General features: G+C 34.8%; 1 protein-coding gene across 5 annotated transcripts in view; it reads left to right on the forward strand.

Annotated features, from left to right (window-relative positions):
• LOC140137960 (uncharacterized) overlaps nucleotides 1-18327 on the forward strand; it is a 43519-nt gene extending 25192 nt beyond the window's left edge. Inside the window, exons 5-6 of one of the 5 annotated variants that reach the window (XM_072159780.1) lie at nucleotides 5892-6099; nucleotides 17014-17151. In XM_072159780.1, coding sequence (XP_072015881.1) covers nucleotides 5892-6099; nucleotides 17014-17027 — 222 coding nt within the window. In that variant the 3' untranslated portion in view covers nucleotides 17028-17151. Of the gene's footprint in view, nucleotides 1-164; nucleotides 1993-2108; nucleotides 2598-5891; nucleotides 8214-17013 lie in introns of those variants that run through there. The other 4 variants (XM_072159777.1, XM_072159779.1, XM_072159781.1 and 1 more) reach the window with 4 other exon arrangements.
• The last annotated feature ends 2104 nt before the right edge of the window (nucleotides 18328-20431 follow it).

The raw sequence follows: 20431 nt of genomic DNA on the forward strand, positions 1-20431 counted from the left end.
ATGTTTATAGGCACATGTTTTATGTTCTATCGCAGGATGCATGTGACATGTAAAACAGTTTGAGACAAAATGGGTGGTGGATAAAATTCTGTGTACTTCACCGAACACGCTTAGTGATTTCTTTTTAAATTTCATTTTGGCCCACTTTTTTATGCTTCAAACAGAAAAAAGAAGACCACCAAGGACCTGGTGAACAATTGGAAGTAACCCAGCTGTATGGAAACATTTTTCGAATCGGTGACTATGTTTATACTAAAGACAAAACATCGGCAAAAGGGAATTCATACTTTCGCTGCAAATCTCATAAACAATTTGTGGATTGTAAAGGTAGAGCAATCATATCCATTGAAGCAGACGGCACTGCGGTGGTGAAGATTAAAAAGGAACACACACACGAGCCCGTTCATGTAGATATTCCTCTCAAGATGAAGAAAGAAAGACCAGTAGACGTCTATTCTATGATGTGGGTATCAAAAGCCAAGAATGTCTCAACCGACTCTACACACTGAAATGCATAATTTGGATCACAATGGAAGGCACATTGTTAATACTGGCAATGGGTTTTTTTGTGTGCTGCAGTTAACATTTTGCTTGAAAACCAGTTTGTGTTATTCTTACACTCATGACTCTTGGAGCTTATTTGGATGAGGATGAATTTTGAACTTTTTACCAAATATATTGCATAATGATACTTGATGCTATCTAGATATGATAACTGATCCAAGTGTATAGCATTTAATTCAATAAGGGTGTGTCATCCTGTTGACAACCAATACAAGGACATTGTATTATAGGGATCCAACTTGTCATACATATATGATGTAGTTGCACACAAATACAGGGGAACTTGGAACAAACATGTTTGTGTTATGGTATATGTAATGTACATGTATGTACCTTTTAGTGGTATGCAATCAGGGCTCAAAATAGATGGGCTTAAGGTTATTCACCCTCAAATTTATGTTATTTAACAAAATAGTACACCCATGGAGGGGGCTCCTTTTGGTAGCATTAGTCCAAAATATAGCCCCTAGATATTAACCAAAAAAGTAGTTTGAGTCCTGTGTAATTTAATAATATGTTTGGTCAAAATAATGCTACCCCATTGTCGGTACGTACACACCCATGCAATGTACCAAACATCTCTTTTAAGTACATTACAAGATTCCTATTGGGCAGCCTGCACAGGTACACTGTCGCCAAGGTACTTGGCAGGTACTATGTAGTACCAAGGTAGTACCAGTGCAATACCACTGATGGTGTACCTGTTCAGGCGGTCGCAATAAGAATCGTATAGTGTAGTTATTGTCTTTCAAGTACAGTATGGTCGCCAATTGAGTACCCACTTTTGTACCCCTGATACTTTGGACTGGATCATTGTGTACAGATTAGTCACCATGGTCACATACTTTTTTTTAATTTTTAATTTTACACATTTTTAAAAGGGACTTTTACCATTCATGTGTGGAATGTTTGTGTTGTAAATTCATACATCAATCTGTTTAAAAATATGTTGCATAAATTTGAATATTATTTAGTTGAAATGGTTACGGTCATGGCATTGATATCAACTACAGTGTGCTACAATGTATAAGGGAGAGGTTAAAGATGTATCATGAAGAATCTAAGGTGAACAGAAACTTGCATACTATTTATTGATCCTCTGCATGGTTTCAATATCTCAACATGAGCTTTTTGCAAAATGCCTGTTTTGTTGCGTTAACTTGTGTACGCTTTTCGTATACATGCTTTAAATACTGCATTTGCGTAAGATACTGGCTGAACCTTAATGCATGGAAAGCGCGGAAAAAAAATGCACTTTTGGGCATGCGTTTGCTCAGAGAACCTCACTTTAATTGTGTTGCAAGATCTGTGCAAAGGGTTAATATCGTATCATCCCAATAAGTTAGGCCTAAAATTGTCATCATGAGTGTGTATAACAACCCTTTGTGATTATGTGTATTTGTGAAATTGTGAATAAACCTACAATATGTACCAATAAACAGGTTGAAGTGATGTATGATTTGAGGAAATACTGACTTGTGTAATAATGATGTAAGGAGCAAACTAGTGACAGACTTTTCTTCTGACCTGACTTTCTCAAACAGAAATCTGAAGATAATCAAGGAACTGGTGAACCAGTGGAAGTGACTCATATCTATGGAAATATTTACCAGATTGGTGACTTCTTATACAAAACGGACAAATCAACAGCTAAAGGGGTTGTATACCTACGCTGCAAAGGAAGGATCATCTTCATTGTAAAGGACGAGCAATTGTATCCATGCAATCCGATGGCACGTCAATTGTGAAGATTAAAAATCAGCATAATCACAAACCAGAAGATGTCAGTGCTACTAGGAGAACGGCATCACCGCGGGCATCGACGATGCGTTCTGTGAAGGAAGAAGTGCGGTCTGTGAAGGAAGAAGTCATGTGAATATAATAACACAATTTGGAATTGTTTCTCGCAGGATGAATTTCACAGAATTGTTCAGATCTATAGAGATTCATGGAGGAATCGCTTGCAAGATGAATGACAAATACATGTTTGTGTGTTGTAAATGCAGCATTTACTAGAAGAACATTTTCTATGGAGAACATTTGGGTGTATTTTGTGTTAGCATGAAAATGCTCGGAATTGGTTCAATCCTGGGTTGAAGGGGGGCACTTGTCTTTGACAAGGGGGTATCATCCATGAACATAGACTTTTATAAAGCACCCTAAGCAATTATTTGTGTCAGCATAAGAATACCCTAGATGTATAATCTAATCTAAGTTCCTCAGGCCCAGGAGGGGGGTCACAGCTGCGAAGCGGCCACCTTACATACTTTTTAGGGCTGGTGGATTTTGTAATGTCAGATGGAGCCTGTCACAGTCCCCTATGCACCGAACAAGTGTGCTAACCTAAACTTGTAATTTTGACACCCCTAAACAAGTATTTTTGTTTGTCAGTTCAAGTACCCTTGTGGGTTTCACATCCATGAAACCATATTCTTGCTTAATTATAAAATACATGATACAAATATTTGCATGAATCAAAAGTTGATTTGGTGAATTCTGTTTGGTGACATTCTATTCTAACGCATGATTTTCAAAAGCAGAGCATGATGCACTATTTTGTTTGGTTTTGAACAAAAGATTGTCCTAATATACATCTAGAGCACATGGTTTTGAAAAAGATGCTTTTCTGTGAATGAAGCCAAGTTTCTGAAAATTAAGAGTTGGTTGCTGAGAAGAACAGTGTCTTTGGATTTTCAAAATATTAGTCAGAAATGGAGATTGTTAAGGAATCGGATATTAACATTTTAAGCGTTTGCACAGTATTTTTTGTGGGAGCTGAGAGTACACCAGACCTATCGAACTGCATTCTGAATACGAGGAATGACCTGATATCAAATAATTTTTTTTTTTAATCCGCGATATAATACAAATTTTATGACATTATTAAAATTTGATTTTTTTTTTTTTTTTTTTTTTTTTTAAATATTTAACAGTCCTCGAATTTTTAATCATTAGCCATAAAATGTGTATTATATTGCATATTTCAGTATCAGGACATTCTTCATATTCAGAATGCAATTCGATATATCTGATGTGCTCTCATGTCCCACAAAAAATGCTGTGCAAATATTTATACCCTAGCAAGGAAGATATAATACGCAATGAAATAATAATAGTAAAAATAATTTTATAAAACTAAAGGGAATGAAAATTTTCAAAGAGTATCAGCATGATAACAAGATCTTGAAGAATTAGTGCAAACTGAAATGTGTGAGTTTTTTTAGGGGGTACCTAAGAACTGTAAAGGGAGCACAAACCAGGGCATTTGGGTGACACTCCCACCAATAGTATAAGACGTCTTGTTCAAGGATGGAGGTTTTATTTAAAACTTATAGAACTAGATTGAATTTGAAACAGTACTATAAACATGATTATAAAACAATTCTCAGCCACTTCCCTGATTTCTTGTCATTGTGATCCAGGTATGGTGCAAAGTTCCACATGCACAGAGGTGTTGAGGGTGAAAAAAAGTGATTCCTGAGATGGCATTTTATTTTCTCCCAATGTTAGCATCTATCCCAAAATGCATGCTTTGGCATTTAATTACATTAACATTTTGTACTTTATTTATGAAGTTCAAGATGCAAACTTGAGAAGTTGCTCACCTTTATTGTGTATTCGAACAATTTGTTCACTGTTCTGGTTGATGGATGAGACATACTGTGTCAGGGGTCAGAGGTCATTAGACTGATGACCTGAGGTGAAAGATTGAAAAATTCAGAGTAGACACAGGAGAGAGTTACAAACCTGTGATAGTTTTTGCTTGCCCTGATCCTTGTTCATGTTCAGGGTGTTTCATACCTATGATGAAATCAAGCTAAATGGGCTATTCCAGTTGAAATCCATACATACCCCGTGGAAAACATGTCTTTAATCTCCCACACAGGGAGTATAGATTTCAAATGGAGTCACCCATTCAGGTAACCTCATTTGAAATTCACCGTCACTGTGTGGGAGATTAACACAATGAGTTCCCTAGTAAGTGTGTGAATTTCAACTGGAATAGCCCCACAAGTCATTTGTCAAGACAAAAATCAGTTTAAATCCCATGCATGATGAATATTATTGTACATTTGCCAGTTTAATATTAGTAAGTGGAGATTACTGACCAAGAAACACTTTAACAAAATAAATCGTGTAAGCCCCATGATACTTTTACAATTCAGAAAACAATAAGGGAAGAAACCAAAACATTGATGAAGCCATATAAGCATTTATAAATAAATTTCCTACTTCAGAGTTCCTGGTATGTGATGAATGATGATGATCATCGAGCGCTTAGAAAAGGCGAAGTCTCCTCTGTTCTATGTGCTTGATGACCTTTGGCCAACGGTTCAACCATCTTGTTATAATGATTGTTGATCAGCCAATCAGTGTGACTCCAGATTAATTCTGCATATACATGTACATGTACACTCAACACAAGGCTCATAACTCTGAACAATTTGGAAGTTTAGTTAATAGTTCCATAACAAGGTTGACTACATGCCTTCTCTCTGAGGTGAAACAGGAATTGATTGAAAAGTATACACATATATTTAAATTTAAAATAAAAATATACCGGCTACCAGAAACATAATTTTTAACTTCCATAAAATACCCATCCACACTCACATTAATTTTCATTCATTGGTCCGCATTGATTTTTCAGTTTGTTCCATCACAGATTTGAACTTGCTTTGGTCACATACATCAGCTCAAACTCTATTTTTGAGACATCCATAAATTGCTTTTTGAAACACTTCATTGAATGAAATCTGTATTATTTGAATTCAAAAACCACCCAAGTCCAGGACTTGGGTAGTTTTTGCACACATATTATAGTGCCCTTGCAAACAAGCCAAGATGGCCGATGTGGTGAATTGAGGTGATAGCAACAGTGATGACGGAGAAGTGGTAAAAAACACAAATATGAAGCTGAATGGGCACAGAACAAGAAAAAAGACTGAAAGCAAGGGGTAAAGAATACACTAACTTATATGATTCAAAAAACAACCCAAGTCCGGCATACAAAATGACCCCCACAAAGTCCCTGAAATGCTAATCGTCATACCTAATACAGTTTAACCCACTCATTTGCATGCTGTATTTCTAACTGAAGGAATTAAAATGATACACAATTTTTTATATTTGTCTTAAAATCACTTTCCATGGACTTGGGTGGGTTTTGTATTCATGTATTCAATTGTAAGCATACCTGTAGGCAGTATTTTGTATTGAGAATTGCTTCAAATTCATTCAACCTAATTCCAACTAAAGCAATTTTAAATAATTAAGTTGACAACAAGAGATTGATTTTGATTTCATTTGAATTGATTTGAAAACAGGATAGGACATATCGTCAGGGAAGTGGCCCGGATGTAATCAAATTGTACAATGTGGTATGGGAAGAGCTGAGCCGCGGCCGCAATGGACGGGGATTCAAAATTGGTGACTATACGTACTTGAAAGACAGAACCTCTCGTAAAGGTGTTTGGTATCTACGCTGTAAACGTCGCAAGAGGTATCAGTGCAAAGGACGAGCGATTGTGTCGGGTGAGAACGGGAATAATGAAGTAAAGATCATGGGAATTCATAATCATGATCCAGATGATTAAGTAACTATTGAACTCTATAAATAATAGATCTCAGTTTATTAATGATGGAATTAAAACACAGGCCTATATGCAGGTTGTATTTTGTTGGGGTTTGGGATTTCCAAAATGTGGTCTTTGAAAAAAATATGTTGGACTTTTAATGGAATTTTGTGAATTCTTTGGAACCATTTTGACTCTAGAAAATTGAATACCCGAGTGGAAGAAGGGCCCAACTCCATCAAAACTGATTTTGAGATATTAAGAAAAAACTTAATATTTGGAAAAGTTTTATAGGCAGAATGTTTTCATCTTCAAGGGACCTTTAATACATGAACATACAATATTACATATATTCGAAATTATAGATGATGTTTCCATGGCAACGGTACAGGTCTTAATACGAGCTGGAGTTGGGCCCTTCCACTAATGTACTGAAAGTGCCAGTTCCGTAAGCAGTACTGTCCGTAAGCAGATGTGTTATAAATATCTATTAATTGCACAAGTAGAAGCATGTCATATGTTAGCAAGAAAGTTTATTGTAGTGAAAAGCAGATTTCATGGATGAACAAAATTCCTCTTTAACCCAATATTTTCTTCCATGAAAACCATGATTAAGTATACGTGAAAGTCTATTTAGAGAGTGGATTTCAGCTCATCTTTCACACACAATGAAGAACATTCTGCTGGCAATAAAATAGTGGGTCTACCGTCTACCTTGTTTTTGTAAAAAATTGGAGTTGGGCCCTTCTTCCACTCAGATTTTCAATTGATTGTGTGTGTATGTGATTTTCCTTGAATGCTATAATTTTTACATTAACTACCAGTATATTATCAGTGATCACTGTAACAGCTTAGAAATATGTGAAATTTGTGGTTAATGGTTTTTAAAAGACAGGAAGAAAAAAACCCAGCAGTTTTGTCTTATAAAACTCTGTTCAAATGCATATATTGGCAATTGCTGAAAATTTACATTAAAGTTGGCTGTCACTGACAGAGTATGTAAACTTACAAATGTATTACAAAACTGCAAAAATCTAAATTCTACTGATTTTGTAAGGCACATAGTGCTGTAATATTAGTAAGGACCAAATTTGTTTTTGTTGGCAAAGGAGGACTTCGCACCCCTGTGCACCTGGTAAGGGAACAAACCATAAGTTTGATGATGTCTTATAAATGTAAGTGCTTTCAGTAGGAGGCTGAACTTCTCTCTCCCTCTAACATAAGCTTGAAATTGTGAAAATTCCAACCGGAAAGATCAACTACGATGTCACCAAAGTTTTGGTTTGTACCCTATTGGATCTGTATGTTATACATAACAAGCAGCAATGGGCAAGTTGTCCAAACCGCATCACTCTGAACCGATCTGTTTCCACTGAGCACATTAACTGACCGGTAACACTCTAAACTAAACCACATTACCCGCCAACCGTTCCCCTGTAGAAACACATAGAATGATAATACAATAATTAGTGATAATAATCAAACTGCATTTACAGATTCTACTATAAAATTAATAAACCACCAAACTTTGTTTTACGTTAAGTTAAAACATGATAAATTTATCCAAACTATTGCCCCATTATTCAGCTGTCCTAAACCGCATGATGGGTCTGGGCTATTTTTATTGCTCAGTGAAATGGAAGGAAAAGGGTAGCTGATATATTTGCCTATTTCTTGTCACTAGATAGGAATATATTCAATATGTATTCCATTGTAGTTGTTGAATTGTGCACTAAGGTTCTATTTGGTTTTGGGAAAGTCTCATTTGATTCTTACAGGCAAAATTTTCACTTTTGTATGAAACACCCTTATAATTGGGTGTAATATTATTATACATGTATCTTTAAAGTTGTTAAGATACAGGGCAAGTAAAAAAGTGCAATAGGGCCAAGTCATCTTTATTTTAGAACCAGGTTGAACTATTTATTTTATATATACAATACATGCATTAAGAAGTGCTCAATACCAATAAATGGTAGAGCTATTTTAAATATAAACACATACTTTATTACATATCACTACACAGTCTTTCACCCAATGTTACAAAATAATTATGTGTTTATAATTATGACAAGTATAATGAATGCATGAATGTTTAGTCATTAAGACATGGTCTCAGATTTGAAGCAGGTTTCACTGCCAAAGTGTGTAAAAATTCACCCCAGAGTGAAAATAGCTATGTTTAATTTCTAAGGTGTCTTTTCTAGGGTAAAATTGTTTGTAGTCAAAACGTGTGCATCCTACATCGTTTTGCTACAAAATGTTGATTTGTGGCCGATTTTGCCCGAAAAACGCACTTTTTGGGTGACAAAAATTTTCACATGCCAACTTTGTATACTCATAGAGTCTACAATATACATAGATATGGCCCTTTAAAATGTCAACATATCAGCTGGGGCTGGGGGTACTATTTGATGGATTCAGGTATTTGTTTTGTGATTGACTTAATCATTTGCACGCCAGAATCATTCAAATATGACATGCCTCGTGACAATTGACATGCCAAAATAAGCCGTTTGCGGCAAAAAAATTGATTTGAAAAATCATAACTCTTGATAGGAAGGTGCTACAGTGATGGTTGACCTACCAGTCTATGCAGTATTGAATGGGCTTTCATTTGATACCTAACTTTGTTCATTTTAACTATGGGAAAGACTTGCAAAATGTAAAAATGTTTCCCCTACCCCTTAAAATTTTGATGTGTGTAAAAACTCCAGCCATTTATAAAAATCGGGATTACAAGAAAACTACAAGAGCTATAGGCTTGAAAAACTAATCAGTTATGCACAGTATAAGTTCCTACTTGGGTATAACATTAATATCTTTCCATTCCTTCTCAATTTTCTTTTCTAACTTTTTTATCAATTTGTGACATCTGTAAATTACGTAAAATTTTAGGGCGACATGTTTAAAAAACTAATCAGTTATTCCCATGATACAGTACTACAGGAATATAGTACCAAACTTGTGCTAAAATGCATATTTTTTGAGTTCTAATTTTTTTATCAAATTGACTCGCCGCCCCATTTTTGAGCAAAATCGGGAACAATTAGTACCTGTAATATTGCGCAATCATGTGACCTATATTCAATGTGAGTGCACCAATCAGATGTCAGACTTGCACTACAACATGATGTGAGCCTTACAGAGCCTTCATAAGTGTGCCAATAGAGTTCAAATATGTTGTGATGATGTTGTCACTTATGGATCTCATATTTTTATTTCCGTCAAAAGCATATGCCTCTACTGTAATGTTCATATCAGGAAAACAATGACAGATTTTGCATATCTGACTTCAGAAAAACTAATCAGTTATTCCCATGATACAGTACTACAGGGATATAGTATCAAACTTGTGCTAAAATGCATATTTTTTAGTTCTAATTTTTTTTATCAAATTGACTTGCTATCCCATTTTTGAGCAAAATCGGGAACAATTAGTACCTGTTATATTGCGCAATCATGTGACCTATATTCAATGTGAGTGCACCAATCAGATGTCAGACTTGCACTACAACATGATGTGAGCCTTACAGAGCCTTTATAAGTGTGCCAATAGAGTTCAAATATGTTGTGATGATGTTGTCACTTATGGATCTCATATTTTTATTTCCGTCAAAAGCATATGCCTCTACTGTAATGCTCATATCAGGAAAACAATGACAGATTGTGCATTTCTGACTTCAGAAATGAATTCTACACAAAATTTCAGTCTAGAAAACATATTTAAAACAATATTTTTTTAAACTTTATATTTTGCCATTTTTGGCAGTCAAACCTGCTTCAAATCTGAAACCGACTTAATGACCTTGTATAAAAAATGAAGTCATTAGTATTGGACATTTTGTTTTTATGAACATTTTAAAGCGACATCCAATTTTGAATGTGGGCACCCTCTGTGTACTGTAATGTAGGTTTGTAAAACTCATTTTCTTTCAACGGCTGAAGTTTTCAATTTGGTTCCAAGGTAAAAATTGGCTTATTTGCCTACATTGCACTTCTTGTTCTTTACATGTCATGGCAAGTTCAAACTGGGAGTTAATGCTATTTTGTCTAGATAGTATATTGCCTCTGCTGAGTCAATGATGTAAGGGTGTTTATGCAGTGTGTGCAGTATTATACAAATACAACATGTTTTGAGGGGAAGTATAGTCAAAACTACTGGTCCTGAGTTGTTGGATGATTTGACTACTTCCTGACTCGTCAGCGGAGGGAAGTAGTCAAATCATCCAACACAGAGGGACCAGTAGTCTTGAATACTTCCCCGAAATGGAACATTGTATTTGTTTTACTATAAATATTTTCACTATCACGGTAAAATCGTAAACAAAAGTCAAAAAACACACCAGTCAACATGCCGGCAAGCATGGTAAATAAGCTCAATATTTTGCTTACCTGATTTTATGGGAGGATTTCTGTTCAATTTATTTACATATTGACCAATATTATTCTAATTTTCTTTTTAACATTCCATGAATAACATTTTGTTTCATAAAACGTCAAATTTGTGTGTTATTATCCATCGTTAATCTCAGCAAAATAACTCTGAAGGAACGGTGACGTGGAGTCGAGACACCGTGTGATAGTAGGGGTGCGGAAGTTTCTACTACTTCCCCGTGTGCCGTAATTGAACAGGCGCGGGGAAGTAGTCAAAATACCGTACTCGAACGCTGGCATTATTAACCAATAAGATGTCTGGATTACCTAATAAATATTTATGACGTATAGTAATAAGTTGATATATAAGCATCAAAACACTATATCTCTGGACTGAGCTGCAATCATTACAAATGCTGTGTACATGGTATAGAGCTTAGAATTCACATTAAGATTTCAATTTTGTTAGAATCAGACAGGAATATTTAATATTCAGAATCAGTGCCGTACAGACCGGGGGTAACGGGACGAGTACAGACAGGGGGTAAAGGGCACTTCCCCAGGCTCGAAATACCGGTACAAAATTGACCAATTAAAACTGCAAATTTGTGCATGCATGTATCCTGGTAAAGTCATTTTGGTAGGGGCCCCCGGGTCAAAGAGATGATTTTACATTTTGCCTTAAGAATGAACAGGTTCTGTTATGTATAGGAGGTTCATTATTATAGATGATCAAAATTAAATGTGGCATGTCATGATGATAATAACGATTATCGATTCCCATATTCTTGCCAAATTTTATTGCTTATGTTTTACTTAGATAAAGTCAGTTGCTAGAGTTGATGAACTTATTGTTTTATCTCCTTATAATGAAGCACTTGACAGTAGCTCATTGTGGACCATAATTCTATGAATTTTTTTGTACAACCTCTTAACTGTTGTAACCTATTACAGTATTCTAATTATGTAAAGTCATAAAATACATAGTTTTTAATGCGATATTCTGTCATTTTAAAACATGTAAATGAGTTCCCTTTGTCAGTGAAATCATTAGAAATCATGCATTTGCACATGTTTTATGAATGAATGTTTGTACATTTGTATGTTGCATGTAAATATTACAGTATTTTTTTGAAAGCATTGACATGTGTACTCAGGATGGGTGATCCGAATTACATTCTCATCTCCCCCAGTCACCCCCGTCACTCACACAAAGCACTTTACCCAGTGGCGTAGCGTAGCCAGAATTTTAGTGGGGGAAAAGCCAAAATTATTTTTGTCCCCATTTGTCAATTTTTGTCCCATTTTTAGCCATTTTACTCTTTGCCATCCCCATTTTATCCCGTAAAATGCTGTGCGGGGGGGGGCAATTTGCTGGCTACACCCCTGACTTTACCCCATCAAAATTGAAATATTGGCATCTAAAAGATCATAATCATTTGTTCCACAACTCAAAATGTTAGGATCACCCACCTTTCAAACAAATATGACTGCAAGTAATTGCATTTAAAGGCCTGTTCAGTGATTTGCTCATCCTCAGGATCATAAAAATCATCAAAATTCAGATTATGGTGTCACAATTGTTAGTGTCATAGATGTGCTAACCTAATAGCCTGCTAGTAACCTGGGTGCTCAGGTACTTTCAAAAGTAATATCTCTGCTATTTTTGGTTGCTCATGATTTTTGAAATTAGTTTAGTTAAAAGCTGTATACTGTAAAAACTCTATAGTTAGCATAGTGCTTACTATCGAGCGCTTTTAAAACATGTAAACATGAAGAGCCCCCATTCACAAAGGTGTAAAGGGTTTTGAGCAAATCATCGATACACATAGTTATACAAACAAGTAAACCTGCAAATATGTGTCTCAACCCCAATAGATCAGTTGGTAAAGCGCTGGACTTTGGTACAATTTCATGTTTTCAAAAGCGCTCGATAGTAAGCACATACTTATGCTAACTATCGAGTTTTTACGGTATTACATGACAAAATAAGACATTTTGCATGAATCTGCAATTTCTCTATAAAGTAGAGAAATTAGTTACATGTATTTGAATGGGAAGTCCTTCAACTTTGTCAATACTGCTGTTTTTCTCACTTTTTGCCAAATTTTTCATTTCAAAAATACTAATGACTATTAAATGATTTATTCTTCACTTTGAGGAAATTTATACACAATTTTATATTTTTGGGGATCACTGAATAAGCCTTTATACTTTGTGCATTGTGTTATTTTTGACAAATATGTTGTAGCGTGCATGCATTCTGTTCCTTTCTTAAATCTTAAACAAAAAACAACAGTGGCAGCCCAGCAAACACACAACGTTTTACAGAAATGGTTTAATTTAAATGTGGGCTTATATAAAGTGTATGAAAATGTTATAATTATAATAACATTTATAAAACATGATGCAAAACATGATGCAAAACACTCTAACACTAGTAACAGAATGTAATTTAACTGTTAACAAAATATTTTGCAAAAATGTTTTTAAATGTTATTAAAATGTTTTGAATAAGCGTTTTAATAACATTTTGTGTTTGCTGAGAGGTCTGAGATTTCTGAAAAATTGTTCATCTTGCCTGCCACTGTTTAAGTGTTTTACAATACAATACAATACAATACAATACAATGTATCTTGTAAAGTTAGTGTACTGTACATAATCATGATTATAGTAAATGGTGAACTTTGTAAAATATCCAACCAATGTACTAAAATAAAAGTTGAAATATGTGAAACTTGTGTGAGCTGTTGTTGTGTGTGTCAGCTGGAATATTTTCATAATATCATCAATATGATTATCTAACTGACCTGTACAGTAACTTACATGTATTAAAATACAGTTTGTTACTAGAAAAGGTTAGATGTAGAAATGAACCACATTTTGCGTTGGTAAAACGATGTAATTTTTTAAGATTTTATTTATTCATCCTTCAACAAAAACAATGTAAGTGTCTACTAAGTTTCAACTCTGTATCTTAAAAGTAACTTACTTATGAGCACAAGACAACTGGTGTCAAGAGGGACCAACCATCAAAATATCTTCCAACGAAAGTTGAACACAAGCACACCTTTGTTTTTGCATATTTTCTTCATTACTTTCCATTTTTATTTAATTTTTTTTCATGGTTGAACTAAATTGCACAAAGAAACTCGCATTAAACCAAGTTTTCGTAAAGTTGGCCTAGACAGAGTGTCAATCTGGCATATTATTCTGTAAGAATATTGTCCATTTCTGATGGCACTTAAACTCCCGAAATAAAACTAAGCAAGTTTTATTCTCACTCGTAGTTCATCCAAATAGAAATACTACCAGTGGCACTGGGGGCATGTGCCCCCCCCCCATTGATTGCAAAACTTAGGAAATCCCATCGGAAAATTGCCAAAAAATAGCTTGTGCTTCCCCCCATCAGACCCGGTGCGCCCCCATCAGACTCAGATGACCCACGCTACGCCACTGATTACTACGTCTGCTATGGTATGGCTGGGCCTACTCAAATGCCCTGCTAATGAACCTTGTATTGCATTATGTCACATAAACAGCTTGCTCAGGAATACTGGTAAAAACAATAACTTGTGGGAAAACCATACAAGGCCACATACTGTCAAACATATTGTTCTTAGCTACACACACAAAAGAACATAATTTGAAAAATCTGTTGTGTGATAGACTCTTCATACTCATTCACATGTGTAGAAACAGCTTTGAGCATGTGAAATAGGGAAAGGTTTTAGCATAACAAAGAGCAATTCACAATACTCACAAACCTCTATACACAAGCCATGTACACAAGTATTTGTGAGTATTGTATACCTCAACTAGACTGCCCACATTAGACCTGAGTTTTAACCAGCGTTTATCAGTGGGAGCTGGTAGCCTAATGGATAGAGCGTCCGTCTAGAGATCGGGGGTTGTGGGTTCGAATCCCATGCCAGCACATTCCCTTGCTTTTTTTTTTCAAGTTGGGCTGTGTGCCGGTCAGGATTTGTGTTTATTTGTTGTCTTGTTTAATTGTAACACTTTGGGTTGGTAGTTTCTTTCTTGCTAAAATATCACTGAAAGGCTGAAAATCTGAAAAAAGTCTGATGATTTTTGCAAACATATTTGGAAAATATTCTCATGTTTTGCAAACTTTTCAGTCAACATGGTCAAAGTCAATCAATTTTGGCCAAGAAATGGCTGATTTTGCATTATTTGAGCAAAATTGAAACAAAATATCTTGGTCGACCGGGCCGTAAAACGGTAGTGTTTTTTTGTCACCAAATTTAACCTTATGGTGCCCCATGTGCCAAAATTGCTTGCTCCCCTTCAGAATTATTATACAGCCCCTTACCTCGACCTCAATGAACTATAACAAAACATACCACCACCTTACACAAGTTTACATTTTACACAAGTCACAAGTGTGGTTGTAGTTTGAATATTTGGCCATGATTTGGTAAAGCACACTGAGATTCCACATGCTAGGATGAATGATATTGAGTTGAGTGTGGTTTATCCCAGCGGCTTATCAAATGCTTAAGACAAGGTTCGAAATGTCACCCCGGTTTGACTGACAAATTTGCCAAAAAGTAAAGTTATTGGTAAAACAATAAAATACACTTTTTCTATAGTGAAATTTTGTGTAGAATCTGAATCTGAAGTCAAAAATGCCTACAGTGCTTTCGTTTTCAAAATCCAAAATTCCTATGGCAATTTCCTATACGAAAAGGTGTGTCCAGGGCTCTAAAATGGGCATATCAGATTGTTAAAAAAATCCAGGCTTTTTTAATATACACAGTGAGCACCAATAACTCAAACTTGTTGTAGCCAAGTATCTTGGGCACATCAAGTTTGTATTTTAAGTCCATAGGTCGATTATTAAAAAAGCCTGGATTTTTTTAACAAACGCATGTATTTTTTTTCACACCCTTGAAAATTAAGGGGTAGGGGTAACATTTTGTGATTTTTCTGAAAATTTGTAAACAATAATAAATACACAAAATTATTATCAGCATTAAGCTTATTAAATGCTGAATAAAATGAGGGGTAAATCTCCTTTGTAGCACCTTCTGATCAAATTTTATGAATGTTACAATTACCAGTGACCATTACAAGAAAAATAAATGATCAATATGGAAAATAATGGTTTTGACTGAATGCTACTACCCTAAATTAATGAATAAAAGTGATAAATGGATCATTATTAAAGGTTAAATGGGTATAATCAGTGATTCTAAATGAAGGCTCCAAAATTTTGTCACACGAAAATGGCGTTTTTCGGACAAAATTGACCCAAAATCAGTATTTTTCTCAAAAACTATACTAGACACAAGGTTTTAAGTGGTAAAATTAGAAACTACAAACACTTTTACCCCAGAAATGACCTATAAGCATATGTTTTATTGTTATTTTCACCCTCAAATATTTTTTTCACACTCGTGTCAGTAAAATCGGGGTGAGTTCTTGAATGCTGTCTTAAATATTATTATGACAAGATGTAAGTATTGACATTGAGATAGGAGTATGTATGACCCATGTATGTAGAAAGTTCTAAAGGAGAACTTGTGTCACAATAAGTGGACCATTTTGTCATTCCTAATACATGTACTAAATACCCGTCATTCATAACCTCATGGATATAGGAGATGCGTGTGATCGATCATATTTTATTATTTGTAACAATGTGAATGCAAATCAAGGTCATTAATACTACTCAGTACTCACAATTGACCGCAAAATATTGCGTCATTGTTCCAGCGTAAATATAACCTCCGTGCACATGTATGATGATGTGTGTCGAGCAAACTGCTTGCATGCTTGTCTTCCATATTTGGATTGCGCGCTACCTTATTTGCACAGATTGTGATTCACACTCCTGTTATTGGTCATCCTATATCAGCCTGTTTGATTTTTGGAAAGGCAAAATGTAAAAGTTTTTTATTTTTACAAATATTCTGTAAAGGGAAGAGATGAAAGTGCCCTCCAAACAATGCCCTCCAAATAACTGATGTGCAGTTATTAACCTCTAGCCCATCTAACTGAAGAGAACTGGGGTGGATTTCACTAACATTTATGACATGTAAGTCCAAAGCCATTGTAATTTTAATCATAAAAATCCTATGGAAGAGTAAAGGACCCTGCAGACTTTTTATTGGATGTAGAATATTTTTTGTAAAATATCTACGTTATTTAATCTATTCCCATTATATTTCCAGTAATATTAAAGTTTTAACGAATGTTTGATGACGTAAAATCAATAACATATTTCTACCAGATATTCTACGTAACATATTATCGATTTTACATCATCAAACATTTGTTCGAACATAAGCATTACTGGAAATAGAATATACGTAGATATGTACATCAAATATTCTATGTCGATACTGAGGGTCTTTAGCGGCCTTTATGATGGGTTAAATCACTTATGATGCATTAGTGATTGTAAAATCCACCTCTGTTCTTTCAATATCACTTAAAATGATATTTTGTTTTGTTGTTCTTTATCTTTAGGGAAGACCAGGTAAAGCTTTGCAGTTATGTGATGGTACTGTAACCATGAGCACCATCATGTCAGCCATCTTACTCTCTGCAGGACCACTCACATCCTTCATATCTGTTGTCAAAAATCGTAAGTCTCTCAGAAAGATCACAAAACAGCAATTCCAGTCTGCCTGTGAGGAGCTTCAGGGCCTTGGCCTAGGGTTCCTTGTCACAATTGAAGTGATTGCACAGCATTATGTATTCATCAAGGAGAAACCGGAAAATGCCTCTGAAATATTGGATGTTAACAGGGATTTAGAGCTGTGTACACCAAGGGAGTATAGGGATAGATATATACTGAGAATGCCGGCGTATCCAACATATAATCGAACAGTTCAAGAACATTTGATAGCATTAGCTTATGTGCCAAGTGACTGTTTTCAGCATTTAAAGAATGCTGGTACCTGACAAACAATTTGAAACGTTTTGCAAAAATTGTAATTGAATTTGGTTGAATGGCTATCCGGACCCTAATTGTAAAGCCTGTCCGTCCGTAAATCAGGGTTTCTTTTTTCGTCACCTTAGTATCATTTAGCCGCGTCCAGATTTTTTTTAAATCCTAACCGACTGGCCCTTCTTGTCAAGTCCTTCCACGTATAGAACACAGATTTTTTTTGCCTAATCAACATAAACTAACATAATTTGGTCACAATTAACATTTCAATGATTTTTGTTTAAAGGCCCATTCAGTGATTTGCTCATCCAGACGATCGAAAAAATCATCCAAATCCAGATTTTGGTACCTTTGTCATTGTTATAATGTGCTCACATAGCCTGCTAGTGGTTCAGCCGTAAGCCATGTATTTTAAGACAAAATAAGGCATTTACATGAATCTGTAATAATTTATATATTGACAGTATATAAATTAGCTACATATATTTGAACGGGGCTTCAACTTCTTCAATACACCTGTTTTCTTCAATGTTTGCCAAATTATTCATTTCAAAAATACCAACTGACTATATGAATGACTTATTCTTCACTTTTAAGAAATTTATAAACAATATAAATTTTTTACACTTGCACTGGGATCACTGAATGGGACTTCAATCCTTCATTTGAAATGCCTTCAATTTTGCTCATGAATCGGTGTGCAAAGAAATTTTACACAAATTCTTGAGTGAAACATTACTATATCCCATGCAAACTTTTCTGAGTGCAGATTTTAAGAACTGCGCTTACAACCAAATTAATTTATTGCTATCCTTGGATAAAATTGAAAACAAAGTTAATTACATTTTTTCACTCTAGTGTAAATGGAGTAACATTGTGTTTTAGGCCAAAAAAAAGTTTTGTCTCAAAGCTCACAAGAAATTTAAAACAAATGCGAAAATGCGATTTTTTTTTTTCATTCTCGACTTTTTCATAGTATTTTAAGAAAAAGTCTGATTTTCGCCGATTTTTTCTGAAAAAACTATAAAAAAACCAATTTGAAATAAAAAAATTTCCGCATTTCTTTTTTGTCGAATCGTGCGATTTTACAAACGCGCACGCAAGCTTTGAGACAAACCTTTTTTTTGGCCTTAAGGAAATCACACAAGTCAAGGGAAGCAGGGATGCTGGTTTTGACATTGTAAGGCGAAAAGACCAAGGGGGCCGTTTCACAAAGACTTATGATTGATCTTCGCTTACTTTAATCATAGACAGAGCTCTCTACTGTCTATGCTTTAATAGGGGATTATGTGTGGAAATCAATCATTGTAAATTAAATCAATCGGGTGAGTAGACAAACTGCATAGCGGAATATTTAGAGGTATTAATATTTCACAATTTAAACTGTTCTAATATTTCACAATTTAAACTGTTCTGAGCAGTTTTACATCACAATCATTGAAAAAAGAAAACAATTGTTAGGCTAAAAAAATTGTTATGTCTCAAAGCCCATGGCAGTTTCAAAAACGAATGCGGAATGAGGTGGTTTTTTTAAGATTTTTAATTTTTTAAAGATTTTTTACAACTAAATTTTGAGATGTCATTTTCGATTGTACACAGCATAAAATTGTGGTTGATTTACACAATCGAAGTACAAATATCAATTGTTTTATACCTAAACAATGCAAGTATTGAATCAAGTAACTTTTCTTCTAAATTTGTCTCAGAATTTCATGATTTTATGGCAAAAAAGCTATAAAAAAAGAAAAAGGGAAATAAAAAATGAATTCGCCGTTTAAGCTGACATGGATGCGCTAAGAAAAATGAACGCGTGCGGCGGCTTTGAGACATAACAATTGTTCTTTTTAGCCTTATTTAGTATTTTTATGCACAACTCTAGATAATTATTTTTATAGTGACACACAAGTCAATAAATTTGTAACAAGCATACACTTGAAATAAAGGATTTTATTGTACATTTGTAAGTTACATGTATTTATAATGTATTTTGATGTATTACTGTTTTTAAATTGATATTCAAACAATTCAGAATGGATTTCTAGCTGCCATAAAATTGGGGCATGGTTTATTATATTTAAATGGGCATTTTGTGATCCACAGCCTCATCCTCCCCACTTTTCTCAAAAAAAGTTGAGATTTTTATATCACTGGAAACCTCTGGCTACATAATGTTTTTGTACAAAAACTTGCTTGCAGATTAATTCGTTTAGCAATGATATCGTGAAATTTGAAATTACAACACATTGTCTATGGAGCAGTGTAATACACATAAACATGCAAAATTGGCAAACGCAAAATCCGAATCAACTGAAATTTTGGGAATAAGCTTTTTACGTGGATATACAGGGTGTCCCAGAATGATCTGTACCGGGAAATATGGAATTTTTTAGGTATGAAGGGCATGTTGAATGGTCATATTGTTTTGCATTTTAAGTTTTGCATATATTTAGCTTTCTCAGATTTTTTAGATTTTAAAAATTGGACGTTTCTAGTAGAAGTTATAGAAGATTGCGTAAAAATGGTGAATTCTAAGTTTTGACAACGCAACCTATTTTGAAAATCTGTAACATTACTAACCGTTCAGCACAAAGTTATTTGGAAAAAAGTTATGCAGGTATTTTAGTTGTGCTCTGATCATATTTCCACTAAATAGCCGATATCTATCTATTATTTATGACGTTCTGAAGCAATCATTATATGGAATTAAGGATTTGTGGCCTAATCCCATTCTCTCCTTGGCGGTAGTTTTAAATATGGTTATTGTGGTGTGAGGTCCATGTCATTTGAAATGCTTGCAGAGATCGAACTGGTTGTGGTACAGAAAAAAAGGCTCCTCAATTTACTGTACAGCAGTGTGGATTTCTTTTAAAAACTTACTGGTAAACCGGCAGCTATGTTGAGACGCAAAGAAGATTCATTAGACGATAGTGTATAATGTAAAGAAGTTTGACGAGCACGGAACTGTCAGGAATCGGCAGAGTGAAGCTTGGTGCT

The sequence above is a fragment of the Amphiura filiformis genome, chromosome 17 (genome assembly GCF_039555335.1).
Source record: "Amphiura filiformis chromosome 17, Afil_fr2py, whole genome shotgun sequence".
Classification (NCBI taxonomy): domain Eukaryota; kingdom Metazoa; phylum Echinodermata; class Ophiuroidea; order Amphilepidida; family Amphiuridae; genus Amphiura; species Amphiura filiformis.